This window comes from Oncorhynchus nerka, linkage group LG18, assembly GCF_034236695.1.
Source record: "Oncorhynchus nerka isolate Pitt River linkage group LG18, Oner_Uvic_2.0, whole genome shotgun sequence".
NCBI lineage: Eukaryota > Metazoa > Chordata > Actinopteri > Salmoniformes > Salmonidae > Oncorhynchus > Oncorhynchus nerka.
The window spans coordinates 81503720-81528920 of NC_088413.1; the positions used below are offsets into that span (position 1 = coordinate 81503720).

The 25201-nt window shown below is 45.1% G+C and overlaps 1 protein-coding gene across 2 annotated transcripts; it reads right to left on the reverse strand.

The window, feature by feature from the left end:
* On the reverse strand, positions 1 to 23978 carry LOC115129404 (retinol dehydrogenase 12-like). Of its 2 annotated transcripts, XR_010459819.1 has the most exons (8): positions 23784 to 23978; positions 22777 to 22895; positions 22169 to 22324; positions 19927 to 20031; positions 14408 to 14617; positions 6099 to 6288; positions 575 to 1182; positions 1 to 530 (listed from the first exon to the last, which is right to left on the reverse strand). XR_010459819.1 is itself a non-coding variant. In XM_029659704.2 (7 exons), exons 1-7 carry the CDS (start codon positions 23858 to 23860, stop codon positions 1077 to 1079), a joined length of 963 nt encoding a protein of 320 aa, XP_029515564.2. In that variant the 5' UTR covers positions 23861 to 23978; the 3' UTR covers positions 1 to 1076. The 2 variants fall into 2 exon arrangements, 1 of the variants encoding a protein (XP_029515564.2); XM_029659704.2 differs by having other exon boundaries at positions 1 to 1182.
* Between the last annotated feature and the right edge of the window lie 1223 nt (positions 23979 to 25201).

A 25201-nucleotide genomic window follows, 5' to 3' on the forward strand; every position in this document is an offset into this window, starting at 1 on the left:
TAGTAGCTAGTCACATTTAATCTTTATTTACAGTAGATGTAAACATTCAACTCCTGACATGACTGCTATGTAGTTGGGTTGCACATTTCTGAAAAATTTCCCCAAATTCCAGAATTCCTGGTTGGAGGATTCCCAGATTTCCTTTCTGTTCCTTCATAATTTCAGGAATCTTCCAACCCTAAAATGTAGAAAAAGGCATGTTTCACATTTGTATAAAAAAGACAATCTTGGCAGTTTAACAGGTGGTGAATGCTGAGGAGGAAAGCAATGGAACAAACAAACAGGAGGGTAAATAACAGCTTGCAATGGTTTAGAAAAGGCAAGCTTAAAAGCAACCAAACATAAAGCTGAATCTACATGGTTTGTAATATAATAAGATACAAAACAAACGGTTTGTAATATACCCTGACTAGACCTTGTTATGCCCTGACTAGACCTGGTTATGTCCTGGCTAGACCTGGCTAGACCTGGTTATGTCCTGGCTAGACCTGGTTATGCCCTGGCTAGACCTGGTTATGTCCTGGCTAGACCTGGTTATGTCCTGGGCTAGACCTGGTTATGTCCTGGGCTAGACCTGGTTATGTCCTGGCTAGACCTGGTTATGCCCTGACTAGACCCTTCACAGTACAGTAATGCATTTGACCTTACAGTTACGACCATAGAGATAGATAGAGGACTCATTTTACAGTTACTACCATAGAGATAGAGGACTCATCTCTGTGCCATTACGGCATCTTTCAACCTCTATGGTTCCTACCCAATTCCTCAAGTCCCGTTGGGATAACTGTAGTTTTGAGGTTAATTAATGTCATGAAATGATAATGATTTGAGAACAGAGAGCCTAGTTGCGTCACCTATGGCACCTTATATATAGTGTAAGCGCTAATCTATAGTTCACTACTTTTGACCAGAGCCCCGTGGGCCCTAATTTCGTCTACTAGCCGGCTCTTTCCTATGCGGAAGCAATTGAGACAGGGAACAAGGTTGTGGGTTCTGGTCAGAAGTAGTGAACTATAAAGGGAATAGTGTGCACTTGGCGATGCAAGCTGTGGATAGTGTTAACAGGGTGGTTCAGATCAGTCGTCCCAGACGATGCCCAGGAGCTCACTGCTGGCGTCCCACAGCTTCTTGGCTGTCTCCTCCTTCCTCCCCTGGGGTGCCACGAAGGCCGGGGCACAGTCACTGAGAGAGAGTGTGAGCGGGAGGAAGAGGACTTTAGTTATCTGCATGATCAGAGCTTCCCTTTGTGATTTATTCTGTCATCAAATGAAAGTAGAACATTTTTAATAAATAATTTGGTCATCTAGCAGGTGTTTACTCCATAGTGACTCACAGAACTGTCAAAATTGACAGAGTATGTATTACGTGGCCGATGTGGGACCTTGTTCTAACCCACAACCCTCAGCACCTTGTTCTAACCCACAGCACCTTGTTCTAACCCACAGCACCTTGTTCTAACCCTCAGCACATTGTTCTAACCCACAGCACCTTGTTCTAACCCACAGCACCTTGTTCTAACCCACAGCACCTTGTTCTAACCCTCAGCACCTTGTTCTAACCCACAACCCTCAGCACCTTGTTCTAACCCACAGCACCTTGTTCTAACCCACAGCACCTTGTTCTAACCCTCAGCACATTGTTCTAACCCACAGCACCTTGTTCTAACCCACAGCACCTTGTTCTAACCCACAGCACCTTGTTCTAACCCTCAGCACCTTGTTCTAACCCTCAGCACCTTGTTCTAACCCACAGCACCTTGTTCTAACCCACAGCACCTTGTTCTAACCCTCAGCACCTTGTTCTAACCCTCAGCACCTTGTTCTAACCCTCAGCACCTTGTTCTAACCCACAACCCTCAGTACCTTGTTCTAACCCACAGCACCTTGTTCTAACCCACAGCACCTTGTTCTAACCCACAGCACCTTGTTCTAACCCACAGCACCTTGTTCTAACCCACAACCCTCAGTACCTTGTTCTAACCCACAGTACCTTGTTCTAACCCTCAGCACCTTGTTCTAACCCACAGCACCTTGTTCTAACCCACAGCACCTTGTTCTAACCCACAACCCTCAGCACCTTGTTCTAACCCACAGCACCTTGTTCTAACCCACAGCACCTTGTTCTAACCCACAACCCTCAGCACCTTGTTCTAACCCTCAGCACCTTGTTCTAACCCACAGCACCTTGTTCTAACCCACAGCACCTTGTTCTAACCCACAGCACCTTGTTCTAACCCTCAGCACCTTGTTCTAACCCACAGCACCTTGTTCTAACCCACAGCACATTGTTCTAACCCACAGCACATTGTTCTAACCCACAACTCTCAGCACCTTGTTCTAACCCTCAGCACCTTGTTCTAACCCACAGCACCTTGTTCTAACCCACAGCACCTTGTTCTAACCCACAGCACCTTGTTCTAACCCTCAGCACCTTGTTCTAACCCACAGCACCTTGTTCTAACCCACAGCACATTGTTCTAACCCACAGCACCTTGTTCTAACCCTCAGCACATTGTTCTAACCCACAGCACCTTGTTCTAACCCACAGCACCTTGTTCTAACCCTCAGCACCTTGTTCTAACCCTCAGCACCTTGTTCTAACTCTCAGCACCTTGTTCTAATGCCCAGCACCTTGTTCTAACCCACAGCACCTTGTTCTAACCCTCAGCACCTTGTTCTAACCCTCAGCACCTTGTTCTAACCCACAACACCTTGTTCTAACCCACAGCACCTTGTTCTAACCCACATCACCTTGTTCTAACCCCCAACCCTCAGCACCTTGTTCTAACGCCCAGCACCTTGTTCTAACCCACAATCCTCAGTACCTTGTTCTAACCCACAACCCTCAGCACCTTGTTCTAACCCACAACCATCAGCACCTTGTTCTAACCCTCAGCACCTTGTTCTAACCCCCAATCCTCAGCACTTTGTTCTAACCCCCAACCCTCAGCACCTTGTTCTAACCCACAATCCTCAGCACCTTGTTCTAACCCCCAATCCTCAGCACCTTGTTCTAACCCACAACCCTCAGCACCTTGTTCTAACCCACAACCCTCAGCACCTTGTTCTAACCCACAATCCTCAGCACCTTGTTCTAACCCACAATCCTCAGCACCTTGTTCTAACCCACAACCCTCAGCACCTTGTTCTAACCCACAACCCTCAGCACCTTGTTCTAACCCCAATCCTCAGCACCTTGTTCTAACCCACAATCCTCAGCACCTTGTTCTAACCCACAACCCTCAGCACCTTGTTCTAACCCACAACCCTCAGCACCTTGTTCTAACCCACAACCCTCAGCACCTTGTTCTAACCCACAATCCTCAGCACCTTGTTCTAACCCACAATCCTCAGCACCTTGTTCTAACCCACAATCCTCAGCACCTTGTTCTAACCCACAATCCTCAGCACCTTGTTCTAACCCACAATCCTCAGCACCTTGTTCTAACCCACAACCCTCAGCACCTTGTTCTAACCCACAATCCTCAGCACCTTGTTCTAACCCACAACCCTCAGCACCTTGTTCTAACCCACAACCCTCAGCACCTTGTTCTAACCCACAATCCTCAGCACCTTGTTCTAACCCACAATCCTCAGCACCTTGTTCTAACCCACAACCCTCAGCACCTTGTTCTAACCCACAACCCTCAGCACCTTGTTCTAACCCACAACCCTCAGCACCTTGTTCTAACCCACAATCCTCAGCACCTTGTTCTAACCCACAATCCTCAGCACCTTGTTCTAACCCACAATCCTCAGCACCTTGTTCTAACCCACAATCCTCAGCACCTTGTTCTAACCCACAACCCTCAGCACCTTGTTCTAACCCACAATCCTCAGCACTTTGTTCTAACCACCAATCCTCAGCACTTTGTTCTAACCCCCAACCCTCAGCACCTTGTTCTAACCCCCAATCCTCAGCACCTTGTTCTAACCCACAATCCTCAGCACCTTGTTCTAACCCACAACCCTCAGCACCTTGTTCTAACCCACAACCCTCAGCACCTTGTTCTAACCCACAATCCTCAGCACCTTGTTCTAACCCACAATCCTCAGCACCTTGTTCTAACCCCCAATCCTCAGCACCTTGTTCTAACCCACAATCCTCAGCACCTTGTTCTAACCCACAACCCTCAGCACCTTGTTCTAACCCACAACCCTCAGCACCTTGTTCTAACCTCAGCACCTTGTTCTAAACAACCCTCAGCACCTTGTTCTAACCCACAACCCTCAGCACCTTGTTCTAACCCACAACCCTCAGCACCTTGTTCTAACCCACAACCCTCAGCACCTTGTTCTAACCCACAACCCTCAGCACCTTGTTCTAACCCACAACCCTCAGCACCTTGTTCTAACCCACATCCTCAGCACCTTGTTCAGCACCTCAGCACCTTGTTCTAACCCACAATCCTCAGCACCTTGTTCTAACCCACAATCCTCAGCACCTTGTTCTAACCCACAACCCTCAGCACCTTGTTCTAACCCACAACCCTCAGCACCTTGTTCTAACCCACAACCCTCAGCACCTTGTTCTAACCCACAATCCTCAGCACCTTGTTCTAACCCACAATCCTCAGCACCTTGTTCTAACCCACAACCCTCAGCACCTTGTTCTAACCCACAACCCTCAGCACCTTGTTCTAACCCACAATCCTCAGCACCTTGTTCTAACCCACAATCCTCAGCACCTTGTTCTAACCCACAATCCTCAGCACCTTGTTCTAACCCACAATCCTCAGCACCTTGTTCTAACCCACAATCCTCAGCACCTTGTTCTAACCCACAATCCTCAGCACCTTGTTCTAACCCACAACCCTCAGCACCTTGTTCTAACCCACAACCCTCAGCACCTTGTTCTAACCCACAACCCTCAGCACCTTGTTCTAACCCACAACCCTCAGCACCTTGTTCTAACCCACAATCCTCAGCACCTTGTTCTAACCCACAATCCTCAGCACCAGCACCTTGTTCTAACCCACAACCCTCAGCACCTTGTTCTAACCCACAATCCTCAGCACCTTGTTCTAACCCACAACCCTCAGCACCTTGTTCTAACCCACAACCCTCAGCACCTTGTTCTAACCCACAACCCTCAGCACCTTGTTCTAACCCACAACCCTCAGCACCTTGTTCTAACCCACAATCCTCAGCACCTTGTTCTAACCCACAATCCTCAGCACCTTGTTCTAACCCACAACCCTCAGCACCTTGTTCTAACCCACAATCCTCAGCACCTTGTTCTAACCCACAACACCTAGTGCTGAGCGATTATCTGAAATGTGTTATTTTTCGTTTTTTAAACAACTACTTGGCCAACGCCATCGATTCAAGTATTTGGATTCCATTTCGTTAGGGTTTTTTCTGTGAGCTCAATGCACAGTTTCTCTAGAGATGAATCAGATCACGCCTGAAATGCGCAATGTAGTTTCCAACAGGCCATTATTCTACATAATTAACCACATTTTCTGGGCGTAGCTAACTACAATAACCATAACCCATTGCTCGTCTACTTGTCTGGTCTATGCGGGGAGCACAGAAACTGAGAGAGACAGAAGAACTCGCTATTAAGAGGGATAGAGAGCAGTTGCTTTGAGGTATCGCTACCTGAAAATACACGATCTAAGTGATTGATAGTTGGTATTCAGCAGTCATAAAACGATGCCTTATTTACTTTGAAGAACTACTAAAATTGTGATTTTTTTTTGTTGTTGTCAGACAGCAGCTCTATAGAGATGATGACAACTTGGAATTAAATAATTAAGTCATCAAATAAAACATCTGAAATAATATTATTAGAGTAAATGATGGTTAATAAATAATAATAATAATAAGTGCTAAACAGTAAATGGGCAGTCACTACCATCATGGAACTATTCATTGTTTTATTCTGTGTCACAGCAGTCAACCCACATAAGGCAAAATACTTTTTTTTTATTATCCAAAACTGAAAACAGTGATGATTTTTTTCATAGATCAAACCGAAACGATCCCAAAAAGCACTAAAATCACTCAGCACTATAACCCACTGAGCCATTGGAATCCCAGTTCCATCTAAAACACAGAGGGTCGAGGGGTCAGAAGGTCATACTGTAATCTCACCTGAAGTGTTTCCCGGTGAGAGAGTGCAGCTCCTCTGCCACGGCGCAGTAGATGGATGTCTGGGCCCCGTCCCGAGGGCTCTTCAGGAACAAGGAGAACAGAGAGAACAGCAGAGACATGATGGTGGAGTGGCGTACCAGGTCTGAACACACCGACCCCGGGTGGACAGAGTTCACCGTCACACTGGAACCTGGAGAGAGGGAAGAAGAGAGGATTCAGTTACCATGCTATTGTCAGGCTTTTTGCTTGATCCCCAAACCCCTGAGACACATTGGTAACTGAACAAAAATATAAAAATGAGAAATGTAAAAAAAAAGTGTTGGTCGCATGAGCTGAAATAAAAGACCCCAGAAAATGTTCCGTACGCACAAAAAAACATATTTCGCTCAAATTTTGTGCACAAATGTGTTCACGTCCCTGTTAGTGAGCATTTATCCTTTGCCAAGAAAGTCCAGCCACCTGACAGGTGTGGCATATAAAGAATATGACTCAACAGCATGATCATTACACAGGTGCACCTTGTGCTGGGGACAATAAAAGGCCACTTTAAAATGTGCCGTTTTGTGCCACAATGCCACAGATGTCTCAAGTTGAGGGAGCTTGACTGCAGCCGTTGCCAGAGAATTTAAACATTAGCGAAATTAACGTTGTTTTAGAGAATTTGGCAGTACGTCCAACCGGACTCACGACCGCAGACCACGTGTAACCACGCCAGCCCAGGACCATCATATCCGGCTTCTTCACATGTGGGATCGTCTGAGACCAGCCACCAGGACAGCTGATGAAACCGAGGAGTATTTATGTCTGTAATAAAGCCTTTTTTGTGGGGAAAAACTCATTCCGATTGGCTGCCCCCCCCCAACAATTTCCCATAATGACAAAGCAAAAACAGGTTTAGACATTTCTGCAAATGCATTTAAAAAAAATAAATATAACATTTACATAAGTATTCAAACCCTTTACTCAGTACCTTGTTGAAGCATCTTTGGCAGCGATTACAGCTTAGAGTCTTCTTGGGTGTGATGCTACAAGCTTGGCACACCTGTATTTGGGGAGTTTCTCCCATTCTTCTCTGCAGACCCTCTCAAGCTCTGTCAGGTTGGGTGGGGAGCGTTGATGCACAGCTATTTTCAGGTCTCTCCAGAGATGTTTGATCGGGTTCAAGAACGGGCTCTGGCTGGGCCACTTAAGGACATTCAGAGACTTGTCCCGAAGCCACTCCTGCGTTGTCTTGGCTGTGAGCTTAAGGTTGTTGTCCTGTTGGAAGGTGAAATCTTGAGCGCTCTGATACAAGTTTTCATCAAGGATCTCTCTCTACTTTGCTCCTTTCATCTTTCCCTCGATCCTGACTAGTCTCCCAGTCCCTTCCGCAGAAAAACATCCCCACAGCATGATGCTGCCACCACCATGCTTCACCGTAGGGATGGTGACAGGTTTCTTCCAGATGTGATGCTTGGCATTCAGGCCAAAGAGTTCATTCTTTGTTTCATCAGCCTTTAACTGAGGATTGGCTTCCGTCTGGCCACTCTACCATCTGCAGAAATGTTTTGGTACCCTTCACTGTCAACTGTGGGACCTTATATAGACAGGTGTGTGCCTTTCCAAATCATGTCCAATCAATTGAATTTACCACAGGTGGACTCCAATCAAGTTGTAGAAATATCTCAAGGATGATCAATGGAAACAGGATGCACCTGAGCTCAAATCTCGAGTCTCATAGCGAAGGGTCTGAATACTTGTGTAAATAAGGTATTTTTGTTTTTATAAAAACCTGTTTTCATTTTGTCAATGTGGGGTATTGTGTCATTGTGGGGTATTGTGGGGTTTTGAGCCATTGTGGGATATTGTGGGGTATTGAGTCATTGTGGGGTATTGAGCCATTGTGGGGTATTGAGCCATTGTGGGATATTGTGGGGTATTGAGTCATTGTGGGGTATTGAGCCATTGTGGGGTATTGAGCCATTGTGGGATATTGTGGGGTATTGAGTCATTGTGGGGTATTGAGCCATTGTGGGGTATTGAGCCATTGTGAGGTATTGAGCCATTGTGGGGTATTGAGTCATTGTGGGGTATTGAGTCAATGTGGGGTATTGAATCAATGTGGGGTATTGAATCAATGTGGGATATTGCATCATTGTGGGGTATTGTGGGGTATTGAGCCATTGTGGGGTATTGAGTCATTGTGGGGTATTGAGTCAATGTGGGGTATTGAGTCAATGTGGGGTATTGAGCCATTGTGGGGTATTGAGCCATTGTGGGGTATTGAGCCATTGTGGGGTATTGAGCCATTGTGGGGTATTGAGCCATTGTGGGATATTTTTATTTTATTTTTTATTTATTTTATTTTACCTTTATTTAACCAGGTAAGCAAGTTGAGAACAAGTTCTCATTTACAATTGCGACCTGGCCAAGATAAAGCAAAGCAGTTCGACACATACAACGACACAGAGTTACACATGGAGTAAAACAAACATACAGTCAATAATACAGTAAAAAAAAACAAGTCTATATACAATGTGAGCAAATGAGGTGAGAAGGGAGGTAAAGGCAAAAAAGGCCATGGTGGCAAACTAAATACAATATAGCAAGTAAAACACTGGAATGGTAGTATTGCAATGGAAGAATGTGCAAAGTAGAAATAAAAATAATGGGGTGCAAAGGAGCAAAATAAATAAATAAATTAAATACAGTTGGGAAAGAGGTAGTTGTTTGGGCTAAATTATAGGTGGGCTATGTACAGGTGCAGTAATCTGTAAGATGCTCTGACAGTTGGTGCTTAAAGCTAGTGAGGGAGATAAGTGTTTCCAATTTAAGAGATTTTTGTAGTTCGTTCCAGTCATTGGCAGCAGAGAACTGGAAGGAGAGGCGGCCAAAGAAAGAATTGGTTTTGGGGGTGACTAGAGAGATATACCTGCTGGAGCGTGTGCTACAGGTGGGAGATGCTATGGTGACCAGCGAGCTGAGATAAGGGGGACTTTACCTAGCAGGGTCTTGTAGATGACATGGAGCCAGTGGGTTTGGCGACGAGTATGAAGCGAGGGCCAGCCAACGAGAGCGTACAGGTCGCAATGGTGGGTAGTATATGGGGCTTTGGTGACAAAACGGATAGCACTGTGATAGACTGCATCCAATTTGTTGAGTAGGGTATTGGAGGCTATTTTGTAAATGACATCGCCAAAGTCGAGGATTGGTAGGATGGTCAATTTTACAAGGGTATGTTTGGCAGCATGAGTGAAGGATGCTTTGTTGCGAAATAGGAAGCCAATTCTAGATTTAACTTTGGATTGGAGATGTTTGATATGGGTCTGGAAGGAGAGTTTACAGTCTAACCAGACACCTAAGTATTTGTAGTTGTCCACGTATTCTAAGTCAGAGCCGTCCAGAGTAGTGATGTTGGACAGGCGGGTAGGTGCAGGTAGCGATCGGTTGAAGAGGATGCATTTAGTTTTACTTGTATTTAAGAGCAATTGGAGGCCACGGAAGGAGAGTTGTATGGCATTGAAGCTTGCCTGGAGGGTTGTTAACACAGTGTCCAAAGAAGGGCCGGAAGTATACAGAATGGTGTCGTCTGCGTAGAGGTGGATCAGAGACTCACCAGCAGCAAGAGCGACCTCATTGATGTATACAGAGAAGAGAGTCGGTCCAAGAATTGAACCCTGTGGCACCCCATAGAGACTGCCAGAGGTCCGGACAGCAGACCCTCCGATTTGACACACTGAACTCTATCAGAGAAGTAGTTGGTGAACCAGGCGAGGCAATCATTTGAGAAACCAAGGCTGTCGAGTCTGCCGATGAGGATGTGGTGGTTGACAGAGTCGAAAGCCTTGGCCAGATCAATGAATACGGCTGCACAGTAATGTTTCTTATCGATGGCGGTTAAGATATCGTTTAGGACCTTGAGCGTGGCTGAGGTGCACCCATGACCAGCTCTGAAACCAGATTGCATAGCAGAGAAGGTATGGTGAGATTCGAAATGGTCGGTAATCTGTTTGTTGACTTGGCTTTCGAAGACCTTAGAAAGGCATGGTAGGATAGATATAGGTCTGTAGCAGTTTGGGTCAGAGTGTCCCCCCTTTGAAGAGGGGGATGACCGCAGCTGCTTTCCAATCTTTGGGAATCTCAGATGACACGAAAGAGAGGTTGAACAGGCTAGTAATAGGGGTGGCAACAATTTCGGCAGATAATTTTAGAAAGAAAGGGTCCAGATTGTCTAGCCCGGCTGATTTGTAGGGGTCCAGATTTTTCAGCTCTTTCAGAACTTCAGCTGAATGGATTTGGGAGAAGGAGAAATGGGGAAGGCTTGGGCGAGTTGCTGTTGGGGGTGCAGTGCTGTTGACCGGGGTAGGAGTTGCCAGGTGGAAAGCATGGCCAGCCGTAGAAAAATGCTTATTGAAATTCTCAATTATGGTGGATTTATCAGTGGTGACAGTGTTTCCTATCTTCAGTGCAGTGGGCAGCTGGGAGGAGGTGTTCTTATTCTCCATGGACTTTACAGTGTCCCAGAACTTTTTGAGTTAGTGTTGCAGGAAGCAAATTTCTGCTTGAAAAAGTTAGCCTTGGCTTTTCTAACTGCCTGTGTATAACGGTTTCTAGCTTCCCTGAACAGCTGCATATCACGGGGCTGTTCGATGCTAATGCAGAACGCCATAGGATGTTTTTGTGTTGGTTAAGGGCAGTCAGGTCTGGGGAGAACCAAGGGCTATATCTGTTCCTGGTTCTAATTTTCTTGAATGGGGCATGTTTATTTAAGATTGTTAGGAAGGCATTTTTAAAAATATCCAGGCATCCTCTACTGACGGGATGAGATCAATATCCTTCCAGGACACCCCGGCCAGGTCGATTAGAAAGGCCTGCTCGCTGAAGTGTTTCAGGGAGCGTTTTACAGTGATGAGTGGAGGTCGTTTGACCGCTGACCCATTACGGATGCAGGCAATGAGGCAGTGATAGCTGAGATCTTGGTTGAAGACAGCAGAGGTGTATTTAGAGGGGAAGTTGGTTAGGATGATATCTATGAGGGTGCCCGTGTTTAAGGCTTTGGGGGTACCTGGTAGGTTCATTGATAATTTGTGTGAGATTGAGGGCATCAAGTTTAGATTGTAGGATGGCTGGGGTGTTAAGCATGTTCCAGTTTAGGTCGCCTAGCAGCACGAGCTCTGAAGATAGATGGGGGGCAATCAGTTCACATATGGTGTCCAGAGCACAGCTGGGAGCAGAGGGTGGTCTATAGCAGGCGGCAACGGTGAGAGACTTGTTTTTAGAGAGGTGGATTTTTAAAAGTAGAAGTTCAAATAGTTTGGGTACAGACCTGGATAGTAGGACAGAACTCTGCAGGCTATCTTTGCAGTAGATTGCAACACCGCCCCCTTTGGCAGTTCTATCTTGTCTGAAAATGTTGTAGTTTGGAATTAAAATTTCTGAATTTTGGTGGTCTTCCTAAGCCAGGATTCAGACACAGCTAGAACATCCGGGTTGGCAGAGTGTGCTAAAGCAGTGAAAAGAACAAACTTAGGGAGGAGGCTTCTAATGTTAACATGCATGAAACCAAGGCTATTACGGTTACAGAAGTCATCAAAAGAGAGCGCCTGGGGAATAGGAGTGGAGCTAGGCACTGCAGGGCCTGGATTCACCTCTACATCGCCAGAGGAACATAGGAGGAGAAGAATAAGGGTACGGCTAAAAGCAATAAGAATTGGTCGTCTAGAACGTCTGGAACAGAGAGTAAAAGGAGGTTTCTGGGGGCGATAAAATAGCATCAAGGTATAATGTACAGACAAAGGTATGGTAGGATGTGAGTACAGTGGAGGTAAACCTAGGTATTGAGTGATGAAGAGAGAGATATTGTCTCTAGAAACATCATTGAAACCAGGAGATGTCATTGCATGTGTGGGTGGTGGAACTAATAAGTTGGATAAGGTATAGTGAGCAGGACTAGAGGCTCTACAGTGAAATAAGCCAATAAACACTAACCAGAACAGCAATGGACAAGACATATTGACATTAAGGAGAGGCATCCTTAGTCGAGTGATCAAAAGGGTCCAGGGAGTGGAGAGGTTGGTTTGGGGTCACGGCGATTTAGACAGCTAGCCAGGACATCGGTAGCAAGCTAGCATAGGATGGAGGTCTGTTGTTAGCCACCTCTTGCGTTCCGTCAGTAGATTAGTGGAGTTCCGTGTTGTAGAGGGATTAGTCCAAATCACACAACAACAAAAAAATAAAAACAATAGATATAGTTATAGAGGCCCAAGAAGAAACATGTTAATAATAAAAATAAATAAATTGTCCGATTGTCTATTCTGAGAGCATCCGGTAAGACAGCTAACGGTTAGCAGGCCGCAGATGGGCATTCAGGTAACGTCGCGACGGAGGAGCCAGCCGGATCTCCTTCGGGTAGATAACGTCGGCAGTCCAGTTGTGAAGGCCCGGAGGGGCTCCGTGTAGGCAGTAAAACGGGTCCGGATAGGTGACTGCAGCCCAGGAGTGATTGACGGAGCTCAGGAGTGGTTGACGGAGCTCGCTAGCTCCGGAGTAATTGATGTTTGCTCCGGAATCGACGAAAGCAGATAGACACACGGATAGCAGCCAGCTAGCTGTGAGATCCGGGAATGAATGTCCAGAGAGCAGTTGAAATCCAGGGACATGGAGAAAAAAATCGGTCCGGTATGTTCCGTTCCGAGCCGCTGCGCCGTACAAAACTGGCGATAGATTTTCGAGTTAAAGGATAGCTGATGACCACAAACCGTGGTTAGCTGAATACGAACGAGTTGCCAGTAAAGAAGCTAACTAGCTTCTGATTAGCTTCTGGCTAGCTTCTTGGAGTTTCTGGCTAGCTTCTGGCTAGCTTCTTGGAGGATTGCAGATTTGATTGCAGATTTGAGGTAAATAATACGTATTTATGCATATCAATTGGTGAGGCAGGTTGCAGGAGATTGTATTGAAGATGAGTTGATGGAAAATAAAAATAAAATGTATGTGAAAAAAAAGTTGTAAATATATATATATACAGGACACGACAAGACGAGGACAAAAGACGTCTGAACTGCTATGCCATCTCGGACGAAAGTGAGTCATTGTGGGGTATTGAGTCATTGTGGGGTATTGAGCCATTGTGGGGTATTGAGTCAATGTGGGGTATTGAATCAATGTGGGGTATTGAATCAATGTGGGATATTGCATCATTGTGGGGTATTGTGGGGTATTGAGCCATTGTGGGGTATTGAGTCATTGTGGGGTATTGAGTCAATGTGGGGTATTGTGTGTACATTGTTTTATTTAATCCATTTTAGAATAAGGCTATAACGTTGCAAAATGTGGGAAAACTTTCCAAATGCACTGTAGCATGTACCTTCATAAATATGGTTTTGCCTTTCTGTTCATGTCGTTTTCTCATTGAAAATCTATGTGCATGGCCACTATTCCTCAGTTTATTTTGTGTGTTAATAAATCCATGTGGCAGGTTGCAATTCTCTCCCTCCCTCCCGCTCTCTCCGCTTCCCTCCCTCTCTAACCCCTTCCCTCCCTCTCTAACCCCTTCCCTCCCTCCCTCTCGCTCTTCCCCTCCCTCCCCCTCCTCGCTCTCCCCCTCGCTCTTCCCCTTCCTTCCTCCCGCTCTCTCCCCTTCCCTCCCTCTCTAACCCCTTCCCTCCCTCCCTCTCGCTCTTCCCCTCCCTCCCCTCCTCGCTCTCCCCCTTCCTTCCTCCCGCTCTCTCCCCTTCCCTCCCTCTCTAACCCCTTCCCTCCCTCCCTCTCGCTCTTCCCCTCCCTCCCTCCCTCCCTCTCGCTCGCTCCTCCCCTCCCTCCCTCCCTCCCTCTCACTCGCTCCTCCCCTCCCTCCCTCCCCCCTCCCTCTCACTCGCTCCTCCCCCTCCCTCCCTCCCTCCCACTCGCTCTTCCCCTCCCTTCCTCCCTGTCGCTCTTCCCCTCCCTTCCTCCCTGTCGCTCTTCCCCTCCCTGTCGCTCTTCCCCTCCCTTCCTCCCTGTCGCTCTTCCCCTCCCTTCATGCCTGTCGCTCTTCCCCTCCCTTCATGCCTGTCGCTCTTCCCCTCCCTTCATCCCTGTCGCTCTTCCCCTCCCTTCATCCCTGTCGCTCTTCCCCTCCCTTCCTCCCTGTCGCTCTTCCCCTCCCTTCCTCCCTGTCGCTCTTCCCCTCCCTCCCTCCCTCCCTCCCTCCCTCCCTCCCTCCCTCCCTGTCGCTCTTCCCCTCCCTCCCTCCCTGTCGCTCTTCCCCTCCCTCCCTCCCTCTTCCCCTCCCTCTGCCCCTCCCTCCCTCTCTTCCTCTCCCTCCCTCTCTTCCCCTCCCTCCTCCACTCTACCTTTGAGTCTGCGGGCCAGCTCCCTAGCAAACAGGACGTTGGCCAGCTTGCTCTGGCAGTATGCGAGGCCGCTGTTGTAGCTGCCCTGGCTGAGGAGGTCATGGAAGCGGATCCAGCCAAAGTTATGAGCCAGGGAAGAAACCACGACGATGCGGGCCGGAGCGCTCCGCTTTAGCAGGCCAATCAGGAGGTACGTCAACAGGAAGTGACCTACCAGGAAGAAACAGTAAACAACAACACATGATGCAATCCGTGTTGTACTGCAACAAAGAATCAGAGTATAATATCCTAATATCAGAAAATAAACTATTGGAGTTGTTGAATAGAACACTGTTTTTATGTTATAGGGCAAACAGGAAGTGACCTACCAGGAAGAAACAATAATATGATGCTGTTGCTTTGTCAGAAAGGAAATAATACTAGGATCATGTTGAATGAAACACTTATGTCATTGAAGTACTACTTGTACATGGTTAGTACTGTTAAGGCTAGCTGCCCACGTGTTCTTCATACACAAAAGGCTATATGGACACTCCTGACATTCAAATAATATTTAATTTCAGAACTGGTTTAAATGTAGGTTAGGGATTAGTTAAGGCAGATGTTGTTTACTCGTTTTACAGGTCAGGAGTGCCCTTATAGCCTCTCCCACTTCATATAGTAGATACTGTAAGTGCCACAGCCCTTCATAGATGAGGGCCACAGCTCTTCATAGATGAGGGCCACAGCTCTTCATAGATGAGGGCCACAGCTCTTCATAGATGAGGGCCACAGCTCTTCATAGATGAGGGCCACAGCTCTTCATAGATGAGGGCCACAGCCCTTCACAGATGAGGGCCTACAACATTTTGTTACGTTACAGCCTTATTCTAAAATTGATTAAATAGTTCCCCCCCCCCTCCATAAATCTACACACAATAGCCCATAATGACAAAGCGGAATCAGGTTATTTGGAAAAAATGTGCTAATTTATTTCAAATAAAAAACAGAAATACCTTATTTACAAGTATTCAGACCCTTTGCTATGAGACTTGAAATTGAGCTCAGGTGCATCCTGTTTCCATTGATCATCCTTGAGATGTTTCTACAACTTGATTGGAGTCCACCTGTCATACATTCAATTTGATTAGACATGATTTGGAAAGGTACAGACCTGTCTATATAAAGGTCCCACAGTTGACAGTGCATGTCAGAGAAAAAAAACAAGCCATGAGGTCGAAGGAATTGTCCGTAGAGCTCCGAGATAGGATTGTGTCGAGGCACAAATCTGGGGAAGGGTAGCAAAACATTTCTGTAGCATTGAAGGACCCCAAGAACACAGTGGCCTCCATCATTCTTAAATGGAAGAAGTTTGGAACCACTAAGACTTCCTAGAGCTGGCCGCCCGGTCAAACTGAGCAATTGGGGAGAAGGGCCTTGGTCAGGGATGTGACCAAAAACCCAATGGTTACGCTGACAGAGCTCCTGAGTTCCCTCTGTGGAGAACCTTCCAGAAGAACAAACATCTCCGCAGCACTCCACCAAATCAGGCCTTTATGGTAGAGTGGCCAGACAGAAGCCACTTCTCAGGAAAAGCCACATGACAGCCTGCTTGGAGTTTACCAAAAGGCACCTAAAAGGACTCTGATCATGACAAAAACAAGATTCTCTGGTCTGATGAAACCAAGATTGAACTCTTTGTCCATCATTTCAAGCGTCACGTCTGGAGGAAACCTTGCATCGCTCATCACCTGGCCAATAGCATCCCTACGGTGAAGCATGGTGGTGACAGCATCATGCTTTGGGGAAACCTGGCACCATCCCTACGGTGAAGCATGGTGGTGACAGCATCATGCTTTGGGGATGTTTCCAGCGGCAGAGAGACTAGTCAGGACCGAGGAAAAGATGCATGGCGCAAAGTACAGAAAGATCCTTGATGAAAACCTGCTCCAGCGCACTCAGGACCTCAGACTGGGGCGGTTCATCTTCCAAACAGGACAAAGACCCTAAGCACACAGCCAAGACAACAGGGTGGGGGGCTGGGACAGAAATTTTACGAGAACTTTCTCTTCCTTGCCCTGCAGTATTGGAAGACTGAAATCTCTTTGTTACAGAGAGACTCTTGCCGCCAACAATATTCATAAGACAGGAATGTTAAGAATGGTTTGGGGGGATGTAAAGAATAATCCTGTCATTGTTTATTATTTTGTGATGTCATTAAGGATGGTATGACAAAGTAACTAACTTAGGAAGGACACGCATTCTGTCAAGTTTACATCTAAGTGTTGTATAAAGTAAATTATCACGTATGAGAGTATTTAAAAAAAAAGATAGAACTGTGATTTTAGTTTTCTAATTAGATAATTGTTTTTCATATAAACTAGTCAGGAGTCATGCCCAAGTGAGCTCAGAGTTCACGTCAGCATGACGGAACGCCCCCTTTTGCCAGGGTGCTTAAAAGGACTCACTAACAATTAACATACAGGACAGCCAAAGTACAGCGCGAACTGAACGTTACAAATGGTTAAAACTACAAGACCAGACAGCATGGAGCGGTGGCTACACCTCTCACCATGAAAATGGTGAGACCCGTACATTGCCGGGTTACAACTGGCGTATAAAATGGTTGAACCCTGAATAATCAACCATTGATACCAAAAGACGTGAGACGATAGTCTACACGTTGAAATAGTGAGTTTCTCTGAAGCTCTCAACCTCAACACTAGAAGAGAAGATAACGTCACCTTGGAGACCAGAAACATTCACAGTCTGCAGTTGTGCATGTAAAATAGGTCATAGAACTTTGACTAATGACACAAGGTAGGAAGAAAAATCCCCACAGACAACAGTTGGTACATCTGAAGTATCTATTCTAACAACCACTCCACTACCAGAAAAGCTCTACAAAGGACATTGTGAAGTCTGGTGGACAAACCTTACATCCCTCGACAACTTCACAATAGGACCCATCGAGTTCAACAGAGAAAGACAGCTACGTGTAAGTATAGATTGCATTTCTAAACAGAATGAGCGGTGGTAAGCATTAATATTTCCATGAGCGTAGCCTCCAAATGTATCCAAGTGTTGTCTCTCGGTCTCTCCCTCTCTTTTACCTACCCCTCCCTCTCCATATGTGTAACAAACCGTCAAGGCTACGCACTCTAACACAAGGCTACGCACTACAATTTTGTCAGTGACACCAACACTTCAGGGGTGTTTTGAAAACAACAGCTCACAACCCTACTCAAAAGCAAAAAACACCCTGTTCAGAAATATCCTGGCTCCTGGAAAAGCATGCAATTGAAGAAGTATAACCAGCGCAACAAAACTGCGAGTTCTACTCAATCTATTTTCTAGTGCCTACATAACGTGCCTGAATAGTCATCTTCCAGCACTTCAAAATGCTGCCAATCAAAACTGTCCTGTAGCTGCAGGGTTGCCCCCAAAATTGTCCTTCAGCCAATTTCTGTAATTTTGACCCTCCCCCGGGAGCTCCCGGCTGTAGGGAAGACCCCATCTACATAGATTCTATATAGTATAAAGAAACAAAAAACAGACTTCTTTGACAGAATTTGGAGTCCGTATGTGGACCATCTCAGGAAGTGTGGTGCTTGAGTGACGGTGAAGGCTACCGCATTAGCGTGTTGGTCGGGGCTGGGGGCTGCGGGGGTTTCAGACTTGCTGACTGGTTGTGCACGTGTCACGTTCGGACCGGTTGGCAGGCCATGGGGGGGTCTCAGTTTCATGGGAGTTAGATGTTGTCCTACGATCTTATCTTATGAGCCTGTCTTGACTTTAGCTATGGGAGCTCTTAGCCAAGACTGCCTTTCTACTGGCCATGGTTTCAGCCAAACGTGTTGGAGAATTACATGCGCTATCTACCCATCATGCCTCACTTTAGCAGAAGAGTGGATCTAAAGCAGTGCTTGGGCCAAACTTCTTACCTAAGGTGCTTTCATCATCACATGCTAACCATCTTTTAATCTTAGCGGTATTTCAACCGCCTACCCACTCCTCACAGGAGAGTCCAGAGTTGCATGCACTTTGCCGGGTTAGGGCATTAAGTACCTATGTTGCTGCAACAAGAACAGTTTGTCAAACCGAGCAGATTATTTTGTGTGTTATGGGGAGAACACAAATAAGGTCCAGCTGTCTCCAAGCAGAGAACTGGCACGTTGGATTACCAAGCAGAGAACTGGCACGTTGGATTACCAAGCAGAGAACTGGCACGTTGGATTACCAAGCAGAGAACTGGCACGTTGGATTACCAAGCAGAGAACTGGCACGTTGGATTACCAAGCAGAGAACAAGCAGAGAACTGGCACGTTGGATTACCAAGCAGAGAACTGGCACGTTGGATTACCAAGCAGAGAACTGGCACGTTGGATTACCAAGCAGAGAACTGGCACGTTGGATTACCAAGCAGAGAACTGGCACGTTGGATTACCAAGCAGAGAACTGGCACGTTGGATTACCAAGCAGAGAACTGGCACGTTGGATTACCAAGCAGAGAACTGGCACGTTGGATTACCAAGCAGAGAACTGGCACGTTGGATTACCAAGCAGAGAACTGGCACGTTGGATTACCAAGCAGAGAACTGGATTACCAAGCAGAGAACTGGCACGTTGGATTACCAAGCAGAGAACTGGCACGTTGGATTACCAAGCAGAGAACTGGCACGATTACCAAGCAGAGAACTGGATTACCAAGCAGAGAACTGGCACGTTGGATTACCAAGCAGAGAACTGGCACGTTGGATTACCAAGCAGAGAACTGGCACGTTGGATTACCAAGCAGAGAACTGGCACAGAGAACTGGCACGTTGATTCAAAAAATCATTACCAAGCAGAGAACTGCAGATTAGGATAGACCAACTACAGAGAACACGTTGGATTACCAAGCAGAGAACTGGCACGTTGGATTACCAAGCAGAGAACTGGCACGTTGGATTACCAAGCAGAGAACTGGCACGATTACCAAGCAGAGAACTACGTTGATTACCAAGCAGAGAATCCACCAGAGAACTGGGGATTACCAAGCAGAGAATGGCCACCAAGCAGAGAACTCATGGACCCTGTTCAGAGGAGCCTCCTGATTACCAAGCAGAGAACTCGCATCTGTGCTGTTGCAGAGAACCAGTTACCAAGCAGGGCAACACCCATGACTTTCATGAGGTACTACAGACTGCATGTTATGTCCACACCCATCAGTCTGTGGTCCAGGTCACCTTGGTTTTCAGAAAGTCCGGTCATAATATGTTTGGTAGCAGGCCGATCTGTCTCTAGTTTCTTCGCTGCTTGCCTGGTCTCCAATCGGACATTTACCCAGCTGTGTCAACATACAGTTTACAAACTTGAAGTGGGCTTTTCAGGGTGTTAAAATAGGCTATACTTGGTAAAATGTCATGGTCTGGAATGCGAGTGAAACAAGCATGCCATTTCGCCGTGTTACGTGATCAGGCCTTAGATTGCTGGTGTTTGTAGAAAGACAAATTGACATAGAACCCTAGAAGTGAGTCTGTTAAAAGTCTCTGTCTCACCCAGGTGGTTGACCCCCAGCTGCATCTCGAAACCGTCCTTGGTCTTCATGTAGGGACACATCATGACCCCAGCATTGTTGATCAGGATGTGGAGGTGGTTGACCTCTGTAGGGGTCAGATACAGAGTCAATATTATACTTTGCTTTACAGAGTAAACACATTATAATATTAGTGCTTGCCTTGAAATATACTGTAATAACGGCAGAATAAATACTGTAATAACGCCAGAATAAATACTGTAATAACGCCAGAATAAATACTGTAATAACGCCAGAATAAATACTGTAATAACACCAGAATAAATACTGTAATAAACTGTAACACCAGAATAAATACTGTAATAAACTGTAATAACGCCAGAATAAATACTGTAATAAACTGTAATAACACCAGAATAAATACTGTAATAACACCAGAATAAATACTGTAATAAACTGTAATAACACCAGAATAAATACTGTAATAACACCAGAATAAATACTGTAATAAACTGTAATAACACCAGAATAAATACTGTAATAACACCAGAATAAATACTGTAATAAACTGTAATAACACCAGAATAAATACTGTAATAACACCAGAATAAATACTGTAATAAACTGTAATAACACCAGAATAAATACTGTAATAACACCAGAATAAATACTGTAATAACACCAGAATAAATACTGTAATAATACCAGAATAAATAATGTAATAAACTGTAATAACACCAGAATAAATACTGCAATAAACTAATAACGCCAGAATAAATACTATAATAACACCAGAATAAATACTGTAATAAACTGTAATAACGCCAGAATAAATACTGTAATAACGCCAGAATAAATACTGTAATAACGCCAGAATAAATACTATAATAAACTGTAATAACACCAGAATAAATACTGTAATAACACCAGAATAAATACTGTAATAAACTGTAATAACACCAGAATAAATACTGTAATAACACCAGAATAAATACTGTAATAAACTGTAATAACGCCAGAATAAATATTGTAATAAACTGTAATAACGCCAGAATAAATACTGTAATAAACTGTAATAACACCAGAATAAATACTGTAATAACACCAGAATAAATACTGTAATAAACTGTAATAACGCCAGAATAAATAGTGTAATAAACTGTAATAACACCAGAATAAACACTGTAATATACTGTAAAGGTTACGGGGAGGACTGTGTCCCAAATTGCACAAAATTAGTGAACTACATAGGGAATAGGACCCTGGTCTAAAGTAGTGCACTACATAGGGAATAGGGCTCTGGTCTGAAGTAGTGCACTATATAGGGAATAGGGCTCTGGTCTAAAGTAGTGCACTATATAGGAAATAGGGCTCTGGTCTGAAGTAGTGCACTATATAGGGAATAGGGCTCTGGTCTAAAGTAGTGCACTATATAGGGAATAGGGTTCTGGTCTAAAGTAGTGCACTACATAGGGAATAGGGCTCTGGTCTAAAGTAGTGCACTATATAGGGGAATAGGGCTCTGGTCTAAAGTAGTGCACTACATAGGGAATAGAGCTCTGGTCTAAAGTAGTGCACTATATAGGGGAATAGGGCTCTGGTCTGAAGTAGTGCACTACATAGGGAATAGGGCTCTGGTCTAAAGTAGTGCACTACATAGGGAATAGGGCTCTGGTCTAAAGTAGTGCACTACATAGGGAATAGGGCTCTGGTCTAAAGTAGTGCACTATATATGGGAATAGGGCTCTGGTCTAAAGTAGTGCACTACATAGGGAATAGGGCTCTGGTCTAAAGTAGTGCACTATATAGGGGAATAGGGCTCTGGTCTGAAGTAGTGCACTACATAGGGAATAGGGCTCTGGTCTAAAGTAGTGCACTACATAGGGAATAGGGCTCTGGTCTAAAGTAGTGCACTACATAGGGAATAGGGCTCTGGTCTAAAGTAGTGCACTACATAGGGAATAGGGCTCTGGTCTAAAGTAGTGCACTACATAGGGAATAGGGCTCTGGTCTAAAGTAGTGCACTACATAGGGAATAGGGCTCTGGTCTAAAGTAGTGCACTACATAGGGAATAGGGCTCTGGTCTAAAGTAGTGCACTACATAGGGAATAGGGCTCTGGTCTAAAGTAGTGCACTATATAGGGAATAGTGCTCTGGTCTGAAGTAGTGCACTACATAGGGAATAGGGCTCTGGTCTAAAGTAGTGCACTACATAGGGAATAGGGTGCGAATTGGGATGCGTAAATGGAGTTAGTAGGCTCACCTCGGAGGAAGTGTTGAGCAAAGGCCCGTATGGAGCTGGTGTCAGCCAGGTCTAGCTCTCGGACCTCTACGTTTGCCTTAGAGTAGATGCGTCGTATAGATGCTGCGGCCGCCTCGCCCTTCTCCACATCCCTGCACGCCATGATCACCCTCGCACCTGGCAATAGACAATAAAACAGTAAGGCCCGAGGGGGTGTGGTATACGGTCTGATATACCTCGGCTTTCAGCCAATCAGCATTCAGGGCTCGAATCCACCCAGTTTATAATAACCAATAATCAGCATCGTTGATACTTTCTTGAATGGTCTCCTTTCTTCTTCTGTTATCATTATCTTTGTGGTGATGAAGGACAGGAGGCCTCACCATGAAGGACTGTTGGGAAGACCATTAGTGAGTCCTAAAAAAGCACTCTACACCCTCAAGTGCACTACTTTAGACCAGGGCCCCAAAGTAGTGCACTATATTGGGAATAGGGTATAATTTAGCAGAGTTTACACAGGCAGCTCAATTCTGATCTTCTACCCAATTACTGGCATAAGATCTGACTGGTCAAAATACCAATTAGTGGCAAAAGACCCAGAATGGGCTGCCTGTGTAAATGTTAGTCACCTCTGATAGCCAGGTCCAGAGCAGTCTCCTTCCCAATACCAGTGTTGGCTCCAGTAATCAGGACCGTCTTCCCGTCCAACCGAGTCATAGACATACATGCTCCACCTGCTGAGTATTTCCTGACAGAGAAACAAAATGGATTTGTTTTTATTTATCTACAATCAAACTTCTATATCAGTCCTGTCTGTGTTGGCGAGGTTGGCAATGGCATATAGTGGAAGTCCACACCAGGGCTTCTGTTACAACCCCATTCTGCATATAGTTCCCCATTCCCACTACATTAGGAATAGGATGCCATTTGGGAGGCATCCTGAGGCTACAGAATAGAGATACATGTGTTCAACTTTTTCTTTTGACAGTAAAGTTGATTATTATTATTATTTATTATTATTATTATTATATATGACTATTATTGATCGTTCAATATGCAACATTATTGTTCCTCAATATGCAAGATCACTTTCTGGCAACAACGATCAAACGTCAAATCGTACCACTCAGTCACGCCACAAAACCTGGCTCGGTCTCACGGAACAATAATGGTTACAAATATAACTCCGCCCACGCGCGCAACGCTGTCGTGCATAATCATGTCATGAAATATTGTAGCGCGCTACTGTACAGCACTTCCTTACCTAAGGAATTGCATTATCATTTGCTCACATTGACATATAAACCATGTTCAATTGACAGAGCCTTTATTCCACAAAACAACAACAAATGAATGTATTTTTGAAAAATGTGGTTGTCTTCATTATGGAAAAAAAATAGTGTTGATCTAGGCTGTACTGCATAAAAAATAATCTGGATCATCGTCATCAACGTTGATTCACCCATTCATCCCCGCCAATAGTATTCTTAACCCCAATGGCAAAACACAATCCTTTCGTTTTTAGCTTGACAATGACGGTAATTCATTTATATTGAGGTTAGACTAATTAGCCAAGCAAAGAATCAGATGATGCATCGACGACAGCCTCGAACATAAAAAAAGCGTTTATTCTTACCTAATGTGGGGTGCGAATAAAACCATGAGCAGTGCGACCACCCCAAGACCTGCGACAATTAATACGAGCACCATCATGACACGGATCCTTTCGCTGTCTCTCTATTGTAGCCCCTTCTTCACTGCTCTTCATTCATAGCGCCGTTCTGTGTTCACCTGACCAACAGCTGATCCAAGATGTCAAAGCGTTATGGGGGAGGTGTCGGAGGAGGAGGAGTTATTATACATCACGGGTTGTCACAGTGATGCTCGTTCAATGGAATCCTGGGATTGTAGTCTTCCAATAGATTCGACACAAACGCACTACTTGAAGTTGTATTGAAAGACAGTTCCGCTATGCATATTTATTTATTTGTAAAAACAATAGGCCTATTTTGTAATACACAGAAAATTCTTTTTTTTTTACAAACTTCTATTTGGTTTGAAATATACTAGTCTATATCCTAATCCTCAGATGAAAAAAAAATATATTAATCCGAAAGAAGGTAAAGATCGCCAGTTTGTAGTCCTATAAAAACCGGAAATGAGTTGCCTTTGGATCATTCAGCCATTCCTACGGGGAAAAAAATTGGGTTTTGGGATAAACGCCGAAAATAAGGTCTGAGGTTAACACAAGTTTAGGAGAATTTATACGTTTTGTTCTATGATATAATAACCGTCAGTTAACATGACCTTTATGAATTATGAAGCCTTTATTTTACTTCATGTGCACTTTGGATAAATAAATAAATGCATAAATGCCCCAAAATTCAAAGTGACATTAGCTGATGAAGATTATGTCATAGAACAAAATGTAGAACAAATCAAATCAAATTGTATTAGTCACACGCGCCAAATACAACTGGTGTAGACCTCACAGTGAAATGTTTACTTACGAGCCCCTAACCAACAATGCAGTTTAAAAAATATGGATAAGAATAAGAAATAAAAGTAACACGATATTAAAGAGCAGCAGTAAAAAATAGCAATATATACAGGGGGGTACCGGTACAGAGTCAATGTGCGGCCCCATTGATGTACTGGGCCGTTCGCACCCTCTGTAGTGCCGTGTGGTCGGAGGTCGAGCAGCTGCTATACCAGGTAGTGATGCAACCAGTCCCGCTCCTTGAAACCAGCAGCTCTAGCCTTTAGCTCAGTGCGGATGTGCCTGAAACCCATGGCTTCTGGTTAGGGTATGTACGTACGGTCACTGTGGGGACGATGTCATCGATGCACTTATTGATGAAGCCAATGACAGATGTGGTGAGGACACCTCCCAAATTACACCCATGTAGCTTCTTTTCCAAGAAACCGTCACCCGCTGAGAGGAACTATGATGTCGGGAACTGAGAACTCCTCGTCCATTAAGCTGGCTATCGAAGAGTGGCGCCACTGGTTAGAGGGAGCTCATCACCCATTCCTGGTCCTTACTGACCACCG